Consider the following 20,702-nt stretch of genomic DNA (forward strand, 5'->3'; position numbering starts at 1 on the left):
CTTGCCCCCCAATCCTTCCACCCACACACGATCCCGCTTCGATGGGCGTCCCTGCGTGAACTCACTTGGGTCTCTTTCTGCCTCCCCAGCGCTCCCAGGCTCCGAGCTGGAGGGGCGAAAGCGGGTTTCTGAACAGCGGCCCCGCAGCACGACCGTCAGCCCGCCCAGCACCCCGGCCCCTGCACCTGCCGTTCTGCCCTGTGGACTGACAGAGACCACCTCCACCCTGCTGCTCACCAGGACAGGGCGAGAGTAAGCTGGGGACGTGGGCACTGGCGATTCAAGCTCATCATAGGGCTGGGAGAGTGATGCCCGGGAGGCAGGGCCTCGGCCCGTGGTGGCTGTGCTGGGCCACACAGACCCGGGTGTCCCGCCTCCCAGCTCAGGGCTGTTCTCCTGGGACCTCAATGACCTAGCCTTTGAGGAAGCTCCTCCAGCCGTGGGCGATGACCTAGAGGTTTGCCTTCCTGGTTTTGAGACCTCACTCTCTGCCCTCCACAGCTCCCTTCCAGGCAGGTCTGCGCTTCCCACAGTGTGTTTCCTGCAGTTCATGCATTCAGTCTAAGACCTGAAAAGAGACTTCTCTTCTTTTTAATCCTAGCACAGTTTTTCTTTTCTTTTCTTTTCTTTTTTATTATTTTATTGAGGTCTTAATGGTTTATAACATTGTGTAGTTTCAGGTGTACATTATTATTTATCAGTTTCTGTATAGACTGCATTGTGCCCACCATCTAAATGTGCCCCTTTACCCCTTATGCCCACCCCCCAACCCCCTTCCCCTCCGGTAACTACTAATCTGTTCTCTTTGTCCCTGTGTTTGTCTTTCACATATAAGTGAAATCATCTGGTCTTTTTCTCTCTCTGTCTGGCTTATTTTGCTTAACATCATACCCTTAAGGTCCATCCATATAGTTGAAAATGGCACAATTTTGTCTTTTTTGTGGCTGAGTAGTATTCCATTGTGTGTATATACCAGATCTTTATCCCATCATCTGTCGATGGGCACTTGAGTTGCTCCCACATCTTTGCTATTGTGAATAATGCTGCAATGAACTTAGGGGTGCATAAGTCTCTTTGAATTGCTGATTTCAAGTTCTTTGGATAGATACCCAGAAGTGGGATAGCTGGGTCGTATGGTATTTCTATTTTTGATTTTTGAGAAATCTCCATACTGTTTTCCACAGCGGCTGCACCAGTTTGCATTCTCACCAGCAGTGTATGAGGGTTCCCTTTTCTTTGCACCCTCTCCAGCATTTGTTACTTTTTCTTTTGGTGATTATAGCCATTCCAACAGGTGTAAGGTGATATCTCATTGTAGTTTTGATTGGCATTTCAGTAATACTTAGTGATGTTGAACATCATTTCCTGTGCCTGTTGGCCATCTGAATATCTTCTTTGGAAAAATGTCTGTTCATATCCTCTGCCCATTTGTTGATCCTGCTGTTTGTTTTTTTGTTGTTTAGTTGAGTGAGTTCTTTATATATTATGGAGATTAACCCCCTGTCAGATATATGATTTGCAGATACTTTCTCTCAGTTGGTGGGTTGTCTTTTTGTTTTGTTCATGGTTTCCTTTGCCTTGCAGAAGCTTTTTAGTCTGATGTAGTCCCAGTTGTTTATTTTTTCTTTTGTTTCCCTTGCCTGAGTAGACATGGTATTTGAAAAGATGCTACTAAGACTGATGTCAAAGAGCGTACTGTCTATATTTTCTTCTAGGAGTTTTATAGTTTCTGGTCTTACTTTCAAGTCTTTGATCCATTTTGAGTTAATCTTTGTGTATGGCGAAATATAATGGTCTACTTTCATTCGTTTACATGTGGGTGTCTACTTTTCCCAACACCATTTCTTGAGGAGGCTTTCCATTCTCCATTGTATGTTCTTGGCACCTTTGTCGAAGACTAGCTGTCTGGAGATGTATGGTTTTATTTATGGGCTTTCAATTCTGTTCCATTGATGTATGCGTCTGTTTTTGTCCCAGTACCATGCTGTTTTGATTACTGTGGCTTTGTAGTATGTTTTGAAGTCAGGGATTGTGATGCCTCCAGCTTTGTTCTTTTTCTCAGTGTTGCTTTAGCAATTCAGGGTCTTTTGTTGCCCCGATATGAATTTTAGGATTTATTGTTCTATTTTTGTGAAGAACGTCATTGGGATTCTGATTGGGATTGCACTGAATCTGTAGATTGCTTTGGATAGTATGGACATTTTAACTATGTTTATTCTTTCATTCCCTGTGCATGGAATATCTTTCCTTTTCTTTATGTCATCATCGATTTCTTTCAATAATGTCTTAGAGTTTTCATTGTGTAGGTCTTTCACCTCCTTGGTTAAATTTATTCCTAGACATTTTATTATTTTTGTTGCGATGGTCAATGGGTTTGTATTCTTGAGTTCTCTTTCTGTCAGTTCGTTATGAGAGTATAGAAATCCAACTGATTTTTCTAAGTTGATTTTTCTCCCCTGCAACTTTGCTGTAGTTGTTGATTATTTCTATTAGTTTTCTGATGGATTCTTTAGGGTTTTCTATATATAGAATCATGTCTGCAAACAGCGAAAGTTTCTCTTCTTCCTTTCCCATTTGGATACCTTTAATTTCTTTTTCTTGACTGACTGCTGTGGCCCAAACCTCCAGTACTGTGTTGAATAAGAGTGGTGAGAGTGGACACCCTTGTCTTGTTCCTGTTCTCAGAGGGATGGTGCTCAGTTTTTGCCCATTGAGTATGATGTTGGGTGTGGGTTTGTCATATATGGCCCATATTATGTTGAGGTATTTTCCTTCTATCCCCATTTTATTTAGAGTTTTTGTCATAAATGGCTGTTGGATCTTGTCAGATGCTTTCTCTACATCTATTGAGATGGTCATGTGGTTTTTGTTCCTCATTTTGTTAATGTGGTGTATCACATTGATTGATTTGCGGATGTTGAGCCATCCCTGCGTCCCTGGAATGAATCCCACTTGATCATGGTGTACGACCATTTTAATGTATTCTTGTATTGAGTTTGCAATATTTTGTTGAGAATTTTTGCATCTGTGTTCATCAGTGATATTTGCCTGTAATTTCCCTTCTTTCTGTTGTCCTTCACTGGCTTTGGGATCAGGGTGATGTTGGCCTCGTAGAATGAGTTAGGAAGGGTTCCATCTTCTTCAATTTTTTGGAATACTTTGAGAAGGATAGGCACTAAATCTTCTTTGAATGTTTGGTAGAATTCTACCATCTGGTCCTGGACTTTTATTTTTGGGGAAATTTTTTATTACTGTGTCGATCTCCTTAATTGGGATTGGTCTATTCAGATTCTCTGTTTCTTCTTGATTGAGTTTTGGGAGGGGTGTGAGTCTGAGAATTTATCCATTTCCTCCAGGTTGTCTATTCTTTGGCATACAGTGTTTTATAGTATTCTCTTACAACCCTTTGTATTTCTTTGGTATCCGTGGTACCAGCACAGTTCTCCTACAAAGAAAGTTGCTCCTGGTTTGGTTAAACAGAAATGGGAAAATGGGTTGCTCAGTCCTCTTGCCTCTCCTCTGAGTTGCTTTTGGCCCATCATCCATCACGTGCCACTGCTGGATGGGGGTGTCCGTCCCAGAATGCACTGGGAAGACCGCTTTGCAGTCATCAGTCCTTGGGCCTGTGCGATCGTGGGGCTGTCCTGGTCCCTGTCTGTGAAGTCGGGTCCGGTTGGTGCCATCTGGCTTCCTGGCCTGAGTTTAATAAGTACACTCCGGCAGTCTCCTCTGACCTCAGCATAGGAATTAGAGGCCTATTTGCCTAAGACCTACCAGCCCCTGGAAATACAATAGTGGATGAGACAGCCCTTGGCCTCATAAGGGTCACATCTTGAAGGATGGACAAAGAAACAGGCAGTCGCACCACCAGTGTAAGTCCAGTGGTGGCAGAGCCTCAAAGGACTGTGGGAGCACAGGGAGGGGGCCTCTAGCCCAGGCAGGGGCTGCAGAGAGGGCTTCCTGGAGGAAGTGGCACCTCAGCTGAGACCAGAAAGAAGAGAGGTGGAAGAGTATCCCCAGCAGAAGGAACAGCATGTGCAAAGGCCTAGAGGTGAGAGAGTGCCCATTACGTTTGAGGAGCCAAATGTTCATTCCAGCCTGATTCTCGGGTGCGAGGTGGTGGGTGTTGAGCAACAAAGGCAGAGAGGCAGACGGGGAGACCTGGGGGAGGTCTTGGAGGGCCTTGAACACTGTGACTAAAGGTTTGGACAGTGGCTGGGCTCAGAGAAGGTGCTCCCTGAATGTTCGTGGACGTGTACAGACCCATCCGAGGACAGCGAGGGCGTGCCCAGCAGGCAGGGGTGTGGTCGGGGTACGTTGTAGAGCCAGCTCTCAGGCCACCAGGAGGGTGAGGAAAGAGGCCGAGAGACTGCTGAGAAGGCTGCCTCACCCCGGGAGGGATGAGGGACCAGTGGGGAGAGGGTGCATCTCAGAAGAGATGTTAGACGTTGGACCCACAGGACTTGGGAGCTGGCTAACTCTCTGGGGTGCTCAGGGAAGGAGAAGGGTCTAGAATGACTCAGATTTCTGGCTGACCAAACAGTTGGTGCCGATCCAGAGATGGGAACTCAGGAGGGGAGTGAGTTTGCAGGGAAGAAGCATTTGAAGGGCCAGCTGGCACTCAAGCACTGAGGAATTAAGTCAGAGAGACTGAGACTCTGACACAAACAACCCAGAGACGGCAGGGGACCCCCGAGTGGGATTCCGAGTGCCCGCCCCATTCAGCAGCCTTGGGCCTGAGACAGGGACCAGAGCCGCCCTCCGGGTCTGCACGCAGCATGCAGTCTCGGCCCTGCCTCCCAGGGGTCACCTGGGGACGGAGCTCCCCAGAGCCAGCGCCCCGACAGTTCACCTGGGAAACCCCAACACGTGCCCCCCTGGGGAGGTCCCAGGGAAGCACCACCCTGGACACTGCGCTGGGGTACACCCAGAAAGGGGTCCCCTCTCCCCCTGCGCACTCATCTGAGAGCTGGAGGTGGCACCAGCACACATTCACCCCTCAGTCCAGGGGCCACCAGGCAAGAAGTCACCCTGAGGGGCTCCCCGCCCAGCAGCTGGCCCAGGAGTGGATGGAGAGCCTGTCGCAGCCTGAGGACGGCCAGGCCAGGCCCACACCCTGATACTCTCTGAGGAGGGAGTGTGTGTGGGAGTCTGGGGGGATCCTCTGCCACCATGCACGCCACGCCCTCAGAAGGAGACTCTGGAGCTTCAGGGAGGGATGGAGAGAAATGTAGACAGGATTTCCTGCCAGATGCTGGCAGCTCATGAGGTCCCATCTCAGGCTGGGCTGGTTAGGGGGCTCCACCGGGATGACAGCAGCCTTGCAGAGGGTGCCCCAGCATTTCCCAGACTGCTCACATTCCGGTCATGGAGGGAAGTCCCGTGGCGTCTTCGCGTCCTCTCCCCATGCACGGCCTGCACTCTGCTCCTCTGGAGCCTGGGGTCCCTTCAGTGGCGTTCCCTGAGCATCTCAGAGCTGTAGGGTACCGGGGTGTGAGATGGGGAAGCCCTGGCTCACTATCTGGTGGGGAGACAGAGGGACGAGCATCTTCTGCTGGGAGTGGAGACATGAGCTTGACCAAGATGGGAAAGTTTTGGGGGACCCTGGAGCGAGGGGCTGAGTCAGGGCAGGAAGGACCCGGGCCTGGACGGGGAGTTAGGGTTTCCGCAGACAGAGAGCGGAGGGAGGGCAGCCCAGGGGCCGAGGCGGCCGAACTCCAAGCATCAAGTGGAACGTGAGCCAACGCCCTCCTTACTCTGCACCCTCGTCTCTCTTGAGAAATTGTCGCTGGGGTTTCCGAACAGCTTCTCAGAGGCCCTGCGTGTGAGTGTGTGACCCTCAGAGTTCGGCTCTGCTCACCGAACGTGCAGGAACCTGGACTCAGAGAGGTGTCACCAGATGGAGCCAGAAAAGCGGACACACAAGGAGGGTCTGGAGTCCATGACAGCAGAGGAGGACCCTATGCTGCTAGAAATGACACAGACGGGACATCCAGGCAGCACTGTGGGGCAGCTAGTTCATCCGCATCTCCTCTTTCTCACTGTCCCTCTGTCCCTACAGCCAGGCCATCCGGGAGTTGCAGGAGGAGGTGGCACGGCTCCGTCTGCGGCTGGAGGACAGTCTGCACCCGCCGGCCCCAGGCAGCCCCACGCGCCCTGCGTCTGCCTTCAACCGCCCTGCCCGGGCCCGCGCCCGTCCAGCCGAGGCCTCAGCCCCCTGGGGCCCCCACTGTGGCAGGTGGGTGACCCCAAATGCCCACCCCTGTGCCCTCGTGAAGGTGCAGAAGCTAGACTTGGCCAGCCTCGGGGGATCTCCCCAGACATGTGGCCTCAGGCACAGCCACACCCGTCTCACTCATTCACTCCATCATTCACTCATTCACTCCATCGTTCACTCATTCACTCCATCATTCACTCACTCTGACATGGTTTTACTGTGTAATATTTGATGCATAAAAGAATATATTGAACATACGTGTTAATAATAAAGCAAAATACAGTGAACATCCCTGAACTCACCAGCCAACTCTGAGCCGGCCGATCTCCAGGACTCTCAGCGTCTCACCCACCCACTCTGTCATCATTCACTTACGATGACATAAAATCAGCTAACTTCTTCTGTTTCTATGAGAGGACACTCCCTGAAGGGGTTTACGGACATTGTCTCATGAATCGTTCTAACAACCTCTGAGGCAATTGCTTTCCTTATCCCCATTTGACAGATGAGGAAACTGAGGGTCAGAGAGGCTCAGAGCCATTTTCTGGGATTCTGACTCCAGGGTGTTTGGTTGGGACCCTGTGCCCTCTCCTCCCATTATGTTATAAGCATACGTTATAAGGCTCTCTCCTGCTCGCTTTTGAAGGCTTCATAAACCTCCTCCAGTGACATCCTCTCTCTCTCCCTTTTGCTAGTAAATCCACAGAGAGACTGTCTGGTGAGCCTGGAGGTGCCGAGCCAGCTGTCCCGGCAGGAAGGCGGCGGGCCAGGTCCTCCTCGGTGCCTCGGGAGGTGCCCCGACTGTCCCTGAGTAAGTGACCGCCTGCCAGGGCTCATTTCAGGTCGCCACAGTCTGGGCGCTTCTGCTCAGTGGTCAGGGCCCACAGCAGCAGCCTTGGAGGAGAGTTGGAGAAGGTTTTTGTGTGTCTGTTGTAGGCGATTGTAGTGTCTGGAGCACAGTGCTCCTCCAGCAAGAGCCACTGTCCCTCAAGGGCCTTGCATATGTCTCCTCTTGCTGAGTCTTCACTGCAAGATGGGCTGCACTGTCCACATTGTGCAGTTGAGGACCCAAGCCTGACGGCGCAGAGAACCTGCCTGAGGGAGCTCAGCTCCGCACTCAGTGCCTGGGGCCCAGCCCCAGCTCCCTCCTTCCTGGCCCTGTGACCTTGGCCCGGGTGCTGCCCTGCTCCATGCAGTTACAGGCACAGCTAATAGTGCGGTACCAACAGCATCCCCCTCCTGGGATGGCTGTGAGGGTGCACCGCACGGCGCCTGCCCGGTGTCCAGACCAGCGCTGAGAACGAGGTCAGGGTTGGGAATGTGTCTGCTCTCATTACTAAGGGGCAGGTCTGGACTAGCTACACCCATGTCCAAGCCGGTGGACCCACCCCGGCCCCTCTGATGCTCCTCTCTGTCCACCCCAGGTTCGGAATCTGAGCCAGCCTCCCTCCGGCTATTCTCTGAGAAGAGCAGGACCACCACGGACAGCCCACCCACAGCTGGGGACGGAATGAGAGGAGTGGGCAGCGCCAGACGGCCAGATCGGGTCACCTTCCGGGGCCAATACACAGGTCAGGAAGGGAGGGCAGGGTGGCACGGTCGCCAGGGTGGTCTCCTCTGTCCTGAGCAGCCCTTTCTGAGACCCAGGGGCCATTCACATGTTACCACTTTCTCTGCATCCGTGATATGAAGTCATCTGGGAGGGCTGCCTCTGAGAATCTCAGGGCATTTGTCCATCAGTCATTCAGCAAACAGTTTCCAATGCCTCCGTGCCCCAGGGCCCATGCGTGGTTCTGGGAGCCCATGCAGCTGTCACTCATAAGGAGGGTCGGGAAGCACCTGCTGTGGCAGGACCTGGGCTGCAGGTGAACACAGAATCATCTACTCCCGTCCCAGCTCCAGGGCTGGGTCCCCGGGGACCCTGGGTCATGAACCAGGCACCCGGCACAGAGTCAGGCTCCAGATGACACACAGTAGGATTTCAAAGTGCTTAACATTGAAACCTGCCAGTGCTGGGCAGAGTGCCTCGTGGATCCAGCCCCATCCAGTTCCCCCAACAAGCCTGTGACACGCGCACCATGACTGTCTCCATCTTACAGCCCCTGGAGCACAGGGAGCAAACCCTGCTGCCCCCAGGCCCGAGCCCTTCCCATCCCAGCCAGCTGGTTGGGGTCCCGTGGGAGCTTCCCTCTGCCCTTGCTGAGCCCGGCTTCCTGGGCTGCTTTCACATCCTGACCGAGCTTGGGTTTGTTGACTGCTTCTGTGGGTCACGAACCAGGCAGCTGGTACCCAAGTAGGATGTGGGATGCAGCAGGAGTCTGGGAGAGCTTACAATAAACAGACACATAAATATGTTTTATGGACATGTGTATATGTGCACATATACTTATATATCTACGTATTTATGCACATATATTACGTGTGTGTGTGCGCACACAAAGAGAGAGTGTGCAAACGACCTGGAGGGAGAGGAGAGAGCATTGCGCCACCTGCTCCAGCTCCACACCCTCCCAGAGTCATGCCCACTGTTCTGGTTTCCTCCCCAGGCCAGGAGTACCAGGTGCTGACCCCCAAGACTGTCCCCAGAGGCAGTGGCACAGCCTCCTGTCCCCACTGCCAGCCTGTCAGGACCCAGGATGCAGGTGAGGGACGGTCCCTGGAGAGGTGGCCAGGGTACTGAGGCTGTAGCTTCCTCTCTCCGGGAGGGAGCACTGGCCGCTGGGGGCGCCCTAGCTCAGTGGGGGTCAGGCACAGACCAAGAAACCGGACTGTTCTGGGCTTCCGGGCCCTGCAGGGCATCCCGCCCTCACTCCTATGGCTCCGGGGGCCGCCACCTGAAGCTGCCCTTCTGGGATGGGGAGCACAGGGTGGGGCAGGGAGCATGTGACTCAGCCTGGGGCTGGGAGGGCTTCCCAGAGTGGGTGGTGGCTGGCTGCTCTCATCATGCCCCCATTTTATCTTGGCCAATCAGTCAGCCTCTTGGAGCCTCAGTTTCCCCGTCTGTAAACGGGGCAGTGATGAGAGGAGCCAGCACAGGGGCTTGTTGCATCTGATAAAACAATGCAGGAAGACCCTGAGCAGAGGGCCAGGCTCATGCGAGGCTGACTCTCACTGTCCTGGTTGCCATGGATACTGTTGTCCCCGGTGGGGGCAGCGCGTCTCCAGGCAGAGGTCCCTGAGGGCAGCCTGGGGCTGTGGGAGGCCTGTCTTGGGGTTCAGGCCTGAGGGTTCAGATACACCTTCTCCTGATGTCGCTTCCTTCTCTTCTAGGCGGTGCTGCCCCCAGGGACCCACCGGGACCGTCTCCCACAGACGTCCTGCGCTGTCCCCTGTGTGGTGGAGCTGGGTCCCGCCCAGAGGGGGACGCTTCAGATCCTCCCACCTCTGGTAGGATGGGGCTCAGTCTCCTCTCCCAGTAGCCCCCAGCTCTCCTGGATGGGGGTCGGGGCCCTGGCGGGTTTAGACGGGGCGCGCTTCCCCAGTCTGGGACGGAGCGAATGGGGCAGAGGGCTGCTTCCCAAATCGAGGCCTCCCAGGAGCCACCCCGTGTCCCGTCTACCGAGCAGGGGCCGGGCGACCTTCTGCTCTCTGCCTGACCTTCCCCAGGAGTCAGACTGAGTCCCTGTGCTGTCCCTCCCCACAGGGGCAGAAAAGGCCTCCACGAGGGGATGCGCACCTGCGACTTCCAGCCCCAAGCAGAGGAGCCAGCGGGTGGGCTCGCCGTCCCGGCCACCCCCCGGACTGTGGTATCTGGCCGCCGCGCCCTCAGCACCACCCACTCCCGCGTTGGCCTACGTTTCCCCAGTTCCCGTCCTGCCTTATCCATCAGCCACTGTGTAAGCACCTTCCATTCCCACCCTCCCAGCCTCTCTCTCTGTGGCTAATGTGCAGAACAAGCCAGACACTCGTGTAGTCACTCAACAAACCCTGAATGCACCCTGTGTACCAGGCGCTGGGACCCAGCGGTGAAGGCGCCTGGCAGAGGGCCCTGACATCTAGGAGCTGACAGCCTCGGGGGTCTAGAACCCTAACCATCCTCCATTTCCTCATGGGTCTTCTCAGCGAGCAAGAAAAGTGTGCTCATGTTTTTTTAAACGGCTTTATCTTGTAGAACAGTTTAGGTTTATAGAGAAATCGAGCAGTGGTACAGAGTTCCCATGTGCCCCCACACATGCAGTGTCCCCCATATTGACATCGGACGCTAATATGGGGCATTGGCACAGTTGGTGAGCCATGTAAACACTGTTAGTAACTGAAGCCCACAGGCTATTCAGGTTCCCACAGTTGTCCCTGAAGCCCCATCTCTGCCCCAGGCTCCACCAGGACCCCACACACTCACTCCTCACGACTCCTGGGGCTCCTCTGGCTGTGACAGGTGCTCAGTCATCCCTTGTCCCTCATGACCTGACAATCTGGAGGACTGACCGTCAGGCTCGAGGATTTGATGGAACCTCATCAGGACAAAAAGACGCAGCGGGGGAGGCAGAAGGGGGTCAGGCCCAAGAGTCAGTGCTCCCTGGGGTCCCGTCGGCCACCTCTTAGTGCGGTGGCCTCGGTCAGGCTGCCTCCTCGAGGAGCCTCAGTTTCCCCATCTGTGAAGCGGGGGATAGCCTCCATCACCACAGTGGTGTGACGGTGACGTGAGGCTGTGACAAGGACCACGGCCGTGACTGTGGAGCTGATAGCGCAGTGCCCGCACCTGCTCACCGCTGGATACCCCCGCAGGTCTCCCGACCCCGATGTGGTCCCTGCCCTGCAGGCGAGTTGGGGCGGGTCGTTAGGGAAGCCCGCTCCATCCACTGCGAGAGGCCACGGCGCATGCGCAGGCCTGCGCGGAGCTGGTGGAGATGCCCCCTGTGACCCGCTCATCTGGCAGGACAGTCTCCCTCGGATTTGGGAACCAGGATGCAGCTCTGAGCGCCCGTGGGAGCCAGGGGTCTCTCCACTTCCGAGGCCCTTCGTTCCATGTCCTTCGAGGCTCAGGTCTGTGGACAAAACTATCCAGGCTGCGCTCCCCAGGCCTGGACGGACGCGGGGAGGGGAAAGGCCCTGGTCCTTAGTGCCTGACAGACCGCCAGTAGGCCTTGTCACCTTGGGCGGGTCACACTGCTCCTCTGGGCCTCAGTTTCCCCTCTGTGAAATGGGCTGTAGTGAGGATCAAGTGAACTAGTGTCTGGAGGACGCATCGTACACGGAGGGCGGCCGGTACCCACAGCGCGTCTGACGCTGCTGAAATTGGCCCTGATTGCGCCCAGGAGAGTCTCCAGCTGTCAATCAGCAGACTGCGCATGCTCAGTGGCCGCGGCCCTGCGCTTCAGGAAGCGGACCGGGCCTGCGCTGCCCCCTGCTGGTCGGCCGCCGCACAGCGCCTGCGTCGGAGGCTTTCCGGCCTGGATGGCTTTTTGTTGGTTTTCTGTTTGGCTGTTTGTGTTTTCCTTCTTGGTTTTTTTTTAGCTCTGCCCGTGGGGAGTTTTGGGTAACTTTCAGGCCGAGCTGGGCCTCCAATTCTCAGAAGGTCGGGGAGTGTGGGAGCCCAGCACTCACCCCGCATAGTCCCTGAAGGAGGGAGGGGGATTCAGAAGCCTGTTTATTGGGTTCAGCTGATTCGGATCAGCATCTCCTGGGAGCTCAGTGGCTCCGGGTGTGGACCCAGCCCTGCCCGCCCAGCCCTCCGGCCCTGGGCCTCAGTGGCTGCACTTACAGAGCGTTTCCGTGGCCAGGCCACGGACAGAGCTGTTAGCTGGATGATCCTGTGGGACCGGCCCGGGGACACAGCTCCATATGGCTGTTTCCGGTGGGGAACCGGAGCCCTTGCAGGAGGAGAGGCTGCGCCAGGATCCTGCTGCTGGAGGGGAGCATCGGTTCATGTGCTTGCTGGCCATCTGTGTGTCTTCTCTGGAGAGACGATGTTCAGATCCCAGCAAAGCCCCTTTCTCACTCTGTCCATAATGGAGCTTAGAGAGTGGGGGGTCAGCAATGAGAGCAGAGTTCACATCTGCCGGGCAAGACGCCAGGGAAAGACTCCAGCCGGGTCCTCCCTCCTCCTTCCTGCTTTATTTGGGCAAGCTGCTTCTTTTCCCTCTGTCTCCCTGCCACACTTTATTCCAGACACAGGGCCACACCCTCTTCTTGCCCAGCACCACTTTCTAGGAACCCTACACTGGGTGGCCTCCAGTGAATGCAGGAGTCACTCCCTAGAAAATGGGTGCTGCATCTCATGAGGTCGGCCCATGGTCCTCAGCACTTTAACCCACCACCCCAAGTCCTGCAGGGCCAGGCTGGGCAGGGACCTCTCTACCTGCTGGCCTGGGTGAGTGGACCAGACCCGCCGCCTCCTGCAGGCCCCTAACTGTTCTTACCACGTTGTTCCAGTGCCCCCACTGGCACGCGGGACTCCCGTATGTGACCTCTGCCAGGAAGGGGGTTTGCTGCAGAGCCTGGGATGATCCTGGTCTCCCTGAGATCTGGCTCTGGGATTAGAAGGTCCAAGGAGGCCTCGGGGTCCGTGTTGTTCCTTCCACATTGAACCCCAGGGCCGAGCACATGGGCTGGCACGTGCTCTGTTGTGAGGAAATATTGAATGAATGGGCAGATTGAACTACTCCTTCCTGAGCCCCTGTTCTGGGTCAGACATGCCCGTTTTCTTCCTTCATCTTTCTAACACATCCCTCCAACTAGGCCTTTACTCTTCCCATTTAGACGTGGAGAAACAGGCCCAGAGCATCAGGATCAGAGGCCCAGTGGGGCCTTAGGACGGTTGGCTCCAAACCCCAGCTCCTCAGCGCCCCTGCCCTCTCTGTGGCCGACGCTCTCTCTGCCCTCTCTCCTCAGGTTCTTCGCGTCCCCAGGACCTACCTCAGCCCGACCAGCCTCCGAGTGGCACTCCTCTTCCTCCGCCCGGCCGGCCCGGGGCCCCCGGCACTCTGTCCAGCTGGACCTGGAGGACCTGGAGGCCCTGCACCAGGCCCTGAGCCGCGCCGTCGGGGCGGCCGAGCGCGTGCGCTCCCGCAGCCGGCAGCTGAGCCGCGCCCTGGAGGCTGAGCTGCGCCAGGCCCCCAGCCTGCGGGGCTCCTGTCCCCTCTGACCCCACTCGGGGCCAGGGACCCATGGGGCAGGGTGCAGGCCGCCACTGTCTCTGGGCGAGGAGTCAGCTGAAGCCCCTTCTGAAGGCCCCGGGGACCCTCAGGAGGAGGCCCCCCAGCACAGGCCCTTGCCTGCTCAGCCTCAGTGTTCTCAGACCAGAAGGGGCAACAGGCTGGTCATGAAGAGAAGTGGCTGCCCAGGGGACCAGCCCTGGAGCATCTGCTGGGACCGAGGCCACCCTCCGTCCAGGCACCACTCTGAGGCTCCTCGTCCTGCACTTGTCAACCACCTCCAGCCAATAATATGGATTTATAGACGGATGGACAGATGTTGTAAACTGAGGAGGGGTCCTGTCTTGCATCCTCTGTAGGAGGCCGGAGAAGAAGGGAGAGGCCAGGGGCTCTGGGGCACACCTGCCACCAACTGTCACCAGCCTCTCCAGAGCAGCCGTCTCTGGGACAGACGTGGCTGGGGACCTTCCCCTGGTGACTGGTGGCCCATGGGGCACCTTGAGACCACTGGGCCATTGTAGGATGGCAGCGCTGAGGGTGACGTGTGCCCAGCCTCCCTGTGGGTGGCGAGGCCTTTCCCAGGGGCTCCAGGGACAGACACGCCCACGGAGGGCCCAGGAAGCCGGCCGCCACGGTCCCTCCCACACCTCCTCTGAGACCCCGCTCTCCCCCGGGATCCCAGGGACTCTGGCCAGTGGGCAGCTCCTGCCAGGCCGTGTCCTGCCCAACCCTGTAGCAGCGCATACCTCAGCTCTTCTGGAATGTGTGTGCATCAGTGATATCTGTATATTTGAGGCATTTAAAAATCTATTTTTGTTATGATGGCAAATGAAGAGAATGAAAATCAGTCTCAAAAAGAAAAGAAGTGGGCCAACAAACCCAAAAACATTCCCAAAGGCGCCCAGGTCTGGTGTGTGTCCTCGACTTGTGGTCCCTGAAGTCAAGTATGTGGGGGGCGGTTGGATGCTGAGGCCCCCGCCAGGGGGGCCTGCTGGGTGCACATTCCCAGACTCCGCCTGCCTCCCTCTGGTGGCTTCTGTGTCTCCTACTTTCCCCATCTGCCTGTCAGAGCCATAAACCTTTTGACTGGAGGGGCCAGTGAGGAGGGGCCCTGGCTCCCAGGGGATGACCTCACCCATAGGTGTGGTGTCCTCCTCCTGGGATCAGGCGAGTGTCTCAGGATGTGTCATGGAGACATATGGCCCTTCTAGCCCAAGCCCCAAGCCCCTGCGTACCCCAGGTCTGCCCCGGGCTGCCCCAGGCCCGTGCCTTTGCCACGATGCTCCTCGCAGCCCCCCTCGAGTCTTCCTGCCTCCGCTCTGGCCCCTCCCGCCTCACCTCCCCTCCCCTCATGGCCAGGGGCATGTCCTCAGTAAGGTCCGCCTGCTCAGACCACATGCCCGAGTCCTCCCAGCCCCTCGTCCACCTGAACCCCTACGTGGTGTCCTCCGCCTCAACTTCCTCAAACGCGTCCTCCCAGATCCTTGGGCTGCAGCGGAAGCAGACGTGGTATCCAGTTCCTATCTTTCCAGACCAGTTCAGACGCCCCTTCCAGGCAGCCCACCCAGATTTCCCCACACAGGGAGAACTGTCTCCGAGCTGGGCTCCCACTGTGCTCAGGCACGTGGTCATCTGTCCTGGCACGGGTGCTGGGGTCCCAGGGAGCCCTGTGAACCAGGGGCAGGGCCTTGTCCAGTGCTTGGCCAGGGCTCACTCAGGGCGGACTTCAACGGGAATGAATGAATGAAGGAGCGAATTACAGAATGAGTGAATGACAAGTGCCCGTCTCAAAGGAAGAAGCTTTATTGTTGTCACTGAGGGAAGGGATGGAGGTACAAAGCATGGGCAGGGGCTGAGGGCACCTCCAAGTCCCTGAGGCCCCAACCCAGGGCTGCGTCCTCCTAGGCCTCCTCCTGTTTCTTCTTCCTTTCCTCCTCGTGCTCCTTCTCCAGCGGCCCACACTGATCCTAGAAGATGGGGAGAGAGGGCATGGTGACAGGGAGAGCGGGGGTCTCTGGGGGAAGATGGAATGACCTGTGACAGTGGTCCAGCCCACCCAGGGCTCCAGCCTGGCTCTGCCACTTCTGAGCTGGGTGACCTTGGGCGAGTCACTTTCCCTCTCTGAGCCTCAGGTTATTCACCTCTAAAATGGGGCCTCAAACCCTTGGGAAAAGCTGGCATTTACTGAGTACTTATGCCTGCCCATCCCTCATGCTGGCCTCCTGGATCCTCACCACCATTGTACAGATAATGGGACTGAGGCTCCACGAGGCCGTGTGGCCTCCGTTGTCCCCTAGCCAGAAGATGGGGCGGCAGGCCACAGGCCAGGGCACCACTTTCAGCATCTGTGTCCATCAGCCCTTTCCCAGGGTTCCCGGGAGCAATGGCGGGGGGGATTTGTGCCACTGGTGTCACAGGTGTCTCGTCTTGGCTGGCAGCTTTGCCTCCCTGAACCTCAGGGGCTGCCCCAGGTGGGACCACCCTCAGGGTGCCCACTGCCCAGCCCTCCTTGCACTCACCTGTTTCTCATCAGCGTATATGATTTCCGACTTGTCCATGCCCACACACGCAATGGATTCATAGAACTCACTCATTTGCTCCTGGGTCACCTCAGGCCTGTCCACTGCAGGAGGGAGCAAGGGGCTGGGTGAGGATGCTGGGAGCCCTGGGTGGGAGGCCAGGGAAGCCTGGGGTTCGGGGGGCCCAGCCCCAGGACCGGGTGGTCCCTGGGTCAGGCCTGGCTAGGAGGCAAGGGCAGGATGTGTTCCTGAGGGTCCAGCCCCAGCAGCAGAGGGTCCCAGCTTGAGGCCTGGGTGGGCGGGGGTTGGAGGGGCCCCTACCGTAGAAGGCCAGCCCCACATTCTGCTTGTCATCCGGGAAGTAGAGAATCATGAAGGTTCTGGGGTCCTTGGTGAGCCACAAGTAGCCAACATGTTCTCTGCCCAGCGCTGGAGGAGGAAGCCTCTGGTGAGACCACAGGGACAGCATCACAGTTCCCATCACACCTGTGAGGACACTTGTGTGCCCAGGGCCACACAGCCAAGGGGTGACTGCCAGGGGCTCACTTGGGCCCCATGTCCCTGGCTCCTACTGTGTGCCAGGCCCTGCAGGAGCCCGTTCCTCGTGTGGAAGCCCAGGAGCTGCACGCTGACTGTGGCAGTCAGCAACTTCCTCCCCGTTTTGCAGATGAAAACGAGGCCCGGGGAGGGACCCGGGGCTGCTACGTGCTGTGGGTCCACGTCCATCGCCATCCTGTGCTCCTACTATGTGCCCTCTCTGCAGTGATGGTGCGACGGGGGTGAAGTCACTGCCTGCCCAACGCGCAGGCTGCCCCCTTAGTTACCGGGGGATAGAGACGGATGATTGAGAGGCGGCACGGAGCCACCCTGGGGTTTCATCCGAGGTCTCATTGCAAGTGTGTGACCTCGGGAAACTACTTGACATCTCTGTTTTCCTGTTTGCTCATCTAATTGCCTAATGTCCTCCTAGGGTTGTCTGTGAGAATTAAGTGCGTTAAAGCATGCCAGGGGCTTCAGGGTACTGGGCACAAAGTCAGAGCTCGAAACTGGTGACTATTACAGTGTGCAGGTGCCAGGACCACGGAGACAGAAGAAGCAGGCCTGTCTCGTATTCTCTCTGTGTCCACAGCCCCAAGGGCTTTGGCCTCATCCCCTCCTGTCGACTGGCCCGCCCACGTCCTCCCCATTCCACACAGCCGCTCTGTGCCCGAGGGCTGCTCTCACCTTGTTTGGATAAGGTCCCTTTGTCGCGCTGGACATTCAAGATGCCAGAGTCATAGATGCACTGGTTGCCACTAGGGCCAGAGTGAAGGGGCAAGAAAAACAGTTAGTCAGTCAAGGAGAAGTGGACAATCACCCATCACAGACACCTGGGGTCAGGAGTCTGCTGGCAGTTGGGGTCAGCCCTCCCCATTCCATGGAGGGGAAGGCCGAGGCCAGGAAGGGGACAGGACTTGCTCCAGGTCCTCCGGCGGCTCAGGGTAGAAGCCAGAAGCTGGGGCTGGGCTGGGCGTGTGGGGGTCTCACATGGTCGAGTACTCCCTGAGCTGTATCGTGTCCTCCCTCTTGTTGGGGGCTAAGTAGAAGAAAGCCGCCTGGAGCTTCTTAGTCGTCTCAAGGTACTCAGGGTTGCGGAAGGCCGACGCAATATAGAACCACTTGCCAGAGAGCTGGGGAGAAGCCAGGAGCAGGTGAGGGAGGCTGGGAGCCAGAGTCTCGATGGTCCACGGGACAAGACTCCAGCACACCTCTCCCTCCAGTTTGCAAACAGCAGGACTGGAGCCCCAGGAGAAGTTTGGACGTGCAGGAGCTCAGGCTGAGGGTCAAGCATCCCCCTAAGCCAGTGGCCCACCCTTGTCCAGTACACAACTGTCCCCTGCTGTGGACCTGACAACGAGGCTTCTGAGTTGGAAGGCAGAGGAAGGCCACTGGAGGCTGGTCAGAATTTCACCCCCAGAGCCACGAGAGGAAAGGGCAGAGTCAGAGGAGGGGGCTGACCACAAGCCAGCAGGGCAGAGGGAAGCCCAGAGAGGGAGGAAGCTTTCCAGAGGGCCCAGCACTCACCCGGTCCAGGGTGGCGTCGGTGATAGGCGATGCCCTGAAGTTGGCACACACTGGGCTCTGGGCGTCCAGCAGAGGAAGGAGGCTAAGGACCGTGAGAACCCAGGGCAGCGCCATGCTGAGATGGCGAGGCACCTGGAGACAACGGAAGTGGTGGCTGGAGGGTGCAGTGACCTTTATCAGGAGCTGTGGGCAGATGTGACACCATCCGATGGTGGGGAAATGCCTTGCACAAAACCTGCCCTCCTTCCCTAAAAGCAAGCTTGAGGCAAAGCCTCTAAGCCCTGGTCTAATTTGGGTCCTTGAACTGAATGCCAGGCTTTTCAAGGCCAAGGTGGTTGTGGGCTGGACGGATATTTGTCAACATGTGGATTTCAAGAGTCGGGCCTCTCAGCAAACTGTCATGTCATCTAATTCTTACGCACTGACTTGGGAGGGATCCAGCCGTACATCAAATGTTGAAGGCAAGTAAGACTTCCCAGGCTTGAGTGGCGTGCAGGGGTGAAGGCTGAGGGAGGGCTTTGGGGGTGGGGGTGATGGGAAACACAGATGGAATTCAACTGAGTGGGGTGACAACTGTGAAATAGGAAAAGTCCTGAGGGTCTGACCCACCTCCAAGGCAGGGATGCTTCCGAAGGAGGGGGCATCTATGCTAAGTGTCTATTTCCAGGACAAGTGTTACTTGAATCATCTGCCAAGATCAAAAACAGGAAATCGTACCCATCTTGGCTCCACCCCTGCCATGCCTGCAGAGAGCCTGTCTGTGTCCTCAACAGTCCATCCCCAGTCCTGGCACAGGGCCCAGCACGTGGTGGGCCTCCCTAAATCTGTGGGATGAAAAATCCACTGCCCATTTGCATTTCTACCTGAGGGGGTCCAATCTCCATCCATAGGAATCAAGAATTTTGAAACATATTAATATGGGGAGTGACGTCAGCATCACGGCACACAGAACTCTCGCCTGGGACTCTCCTCCAAGATATTAAATAAAGGACATTTAAATACCAACAGAGGACATTTGCACAACACGAAAGACGTCAGAGAGACCCTTGCAGCCATATGTCTGAAGGTGGAGGTGCAGGACCCCCTGGGGCAAGTGGCAGGAGGTAAGGGGGTCTCCTCTCCCTCCCCCATGGCTCGATGCAGGGCTTGGGAGAGGGTGGGTACGAGAGGGAAGTGGGGAGGGGTGGTGATCTGCAGGATCACCATCCATGTCCTCGTTCTCTCACTGCCTGGGGGAAAGCACTTCACAGAGGTGACTAAGTTATTGCAGGGGTGTCTTCACCAAGCCAGCACCCTAGGAGAGCAGATACTGTGGGCAGAGTGAGAACAACCCCCAGATAGAGCAGGTGAAAGAAAGCACCCTTCCCCCCACCCAGTGCTCCTGCTCAGCCAGGCAGCCAGAGCACCAGCACAGGTAGAAATGCAGCCAGCGGCTATGAGCGAGTTCAGAATACAAAGCTGTTGACATCTACCCACTAGCAGCAGGTGGAAGCTACAACCAGATACTATCACTGTGTGGAGGCACAAACCCATGCCATTAAACAGTATGAAAAAACTATATTAAATCTCCAGACCAGAAGGAAAATGACAGACACCCAGAAATCAATCCTGAAAGCACTGAAATTTATAATCTAAATGACAGACTATTCAAGATAGCTATCCTAAAAAACTCAAAAGGATACAAGAACATACAGATAGATAGTTCAATGAAATCAGGTCCTTCTTCACAAAAGAGATAGAAACTATAAAGAAGAAGCAGTTAGAAACCTTGGAGATGAAAAACACAATGGAAGAGATCAAGAAAAATCTAGAATCCTTGAATAACAGGGTTGAAATTGTGGAGGAGAGACGAATCTGGATGACAGAAATAGAAATACTTCGAATGGGGGAGGAGCGAGAACTAAGAAGGAAGGGAAATGAAGAAATTCTCCAAGAAATATCTGACTCAACTGGGAAATGCAACAGAAGGACTATAGGTGTGCAAGAGGGAGAAGGGAAGAAGAAGGGAGCAGAAAACTTGTTCAAAGTAATAACAGCTGAGAACTTCCCAAACCTGGGAAAGGACTGGAAAGACAAGGAAAGAACACAATAGACCTCCTAACTGTATCGATGTAAAGAGACCTAATCCATGGTGTATAATAGGAAAGCTGGCAAAAGTCAATGATAAAGAAAAAATATTAAGGGTAGCAAGGCAGAAGAAAATAACTTACAAAGGAACCCCTATGAGGCTGTCAGCAGATTGCTCAGCAGATACCTTCCATGCTGGGAGAGAGTGGATTGATATATTCAACATTCTGAGAGACGAAAACTTTCAGCCAAGAATACTCTATCCAGTGAAAATATGCATCAGACGTGATGGAGAAATAAAAACCTTCCCCGATAAACAGAAGCTGAGGTCGTTCATGCCATAAAACCCCCACCCCCAGAAGAAATGCTCCAGAAGGACCTTATACCTGGAAACAAAAGGAGGAAAAAGGTTACCATCCTTGAGTAATGAGATAAATAAGTAGAGAAAATGAGAAAATGGCAGTTCTCTCTCAGAACAGGCTCACAAACACTTAATTATTACAGTAAAGATAAAGGGCAGGAAAAACACCAAAAATAAATCTGATCTCGTCATTTTGACCACAAACTCAAAACAAAAGATGGGATAAGTTGTGGCAATAACTATTTAGAAGGGGAAGCAGAAAGGGATAGAATTAGCTTAGTCTAAGGAAATAAGAGGCTATTGGAAAATGGATTATCTCATCTATGAGATTTTTAATACAAACCAGATGGTAACCACTAAACCAATGATCGGAAAAGAGA

General features: G+C 55.4%; 2 protein-coding genes across 11 annotated transcripts in view; one reads left to right on the forward strand and one right to left on the reverse strand.

The window, feature by feature from the left end:
- The window catches only part of AKNA (AT-hook transcription factor), a 54,202-nt gene extending 40,001 nt beyond the window's left edge, over positions 1-14,201 (forward strand). For 8 of the 10 annotated variants that reach the window (XM_070518878.1, XM_044778960.2, XM_044778957.2 and 5 more), the window contains 9 exons: positions 90-252; positions 6,062-6,238; positions 6,913-7,028; positions 7,642-7,788; positions 8,764-8,859; positions 9,488-9,604; positions 9,861-10,053; positions 10,943-11,200; positions 13,049-14,201. In XM_070518878.1, the coding sequence (XP_070374979.1) occupies positions 90-252; positions 6,062-6,238; positions 6,913-7,028; positions 7,642-7,788; positions 8,764-8,859; positions 9,488-9,604; positions 9,861-10,053; positions 10,943-11,200; positions 13,049-13,301 (1,520 nt within the window). In that variant the 3' untranslated portion in view covers positions 13,302-14,201. The remainder of the gene's footprint in view (positions 1-89; positions 253-6,061; positions 6,239-6,912; positions 7,029-7,641; positions 7,789-8,763; positions 8,860-9,487; positions 9,605-9,860; positions 10,054-10,942; positions 11,201-13,048) is intronic. The other 2 variants (XM_070518880.1, XM_044778963.2) reach the window with 1 other exon arrangement.
- Positions 14,202-15,080: 879 nt separating this feature from the next.
- Positions 15,081-18,176, reverse strand: LOC106836350 (alpha-1-acid glycoprotein 2-like). Its single transcript, XM_014849202.3, has 6 exons — positions 17,895-18,176; positions 17,358-17,500; positions 17,055-17,125; positions 16,152-16,259; positions 15,831-15,934; positions 15,081-15,278 (listed from the first exon to the last, which is right to left on the reverse strand). Exons 1-6 carry the CDS (start codon positions 18,006-18,008, stop codon positions 15,213-15,215), a joined length of 606 nt encoding a protein of 201 aa, XP_014704688.1. The 5' UTR covers positions 18,009-18,176; the 3' UTR covers positions 15,081-15,212.
- Positions 18,177-20,702: the final 2,526 nt, after the last annotated feature.

This window comes from Equus asinus, chromosome 10, assembly GCF_041296235.1.
Source record: "Equus asinus isolate D_3611 breed Donkey chromosome 10, EquAss-T2T_v2, whole genome shotgun sequence".
NCBI classification, from domain to species: Eukaryota; Metazoa; Chordata; class Mammalia; order Perissodactyla; family Equidae; genus Equus; species Equus asinus.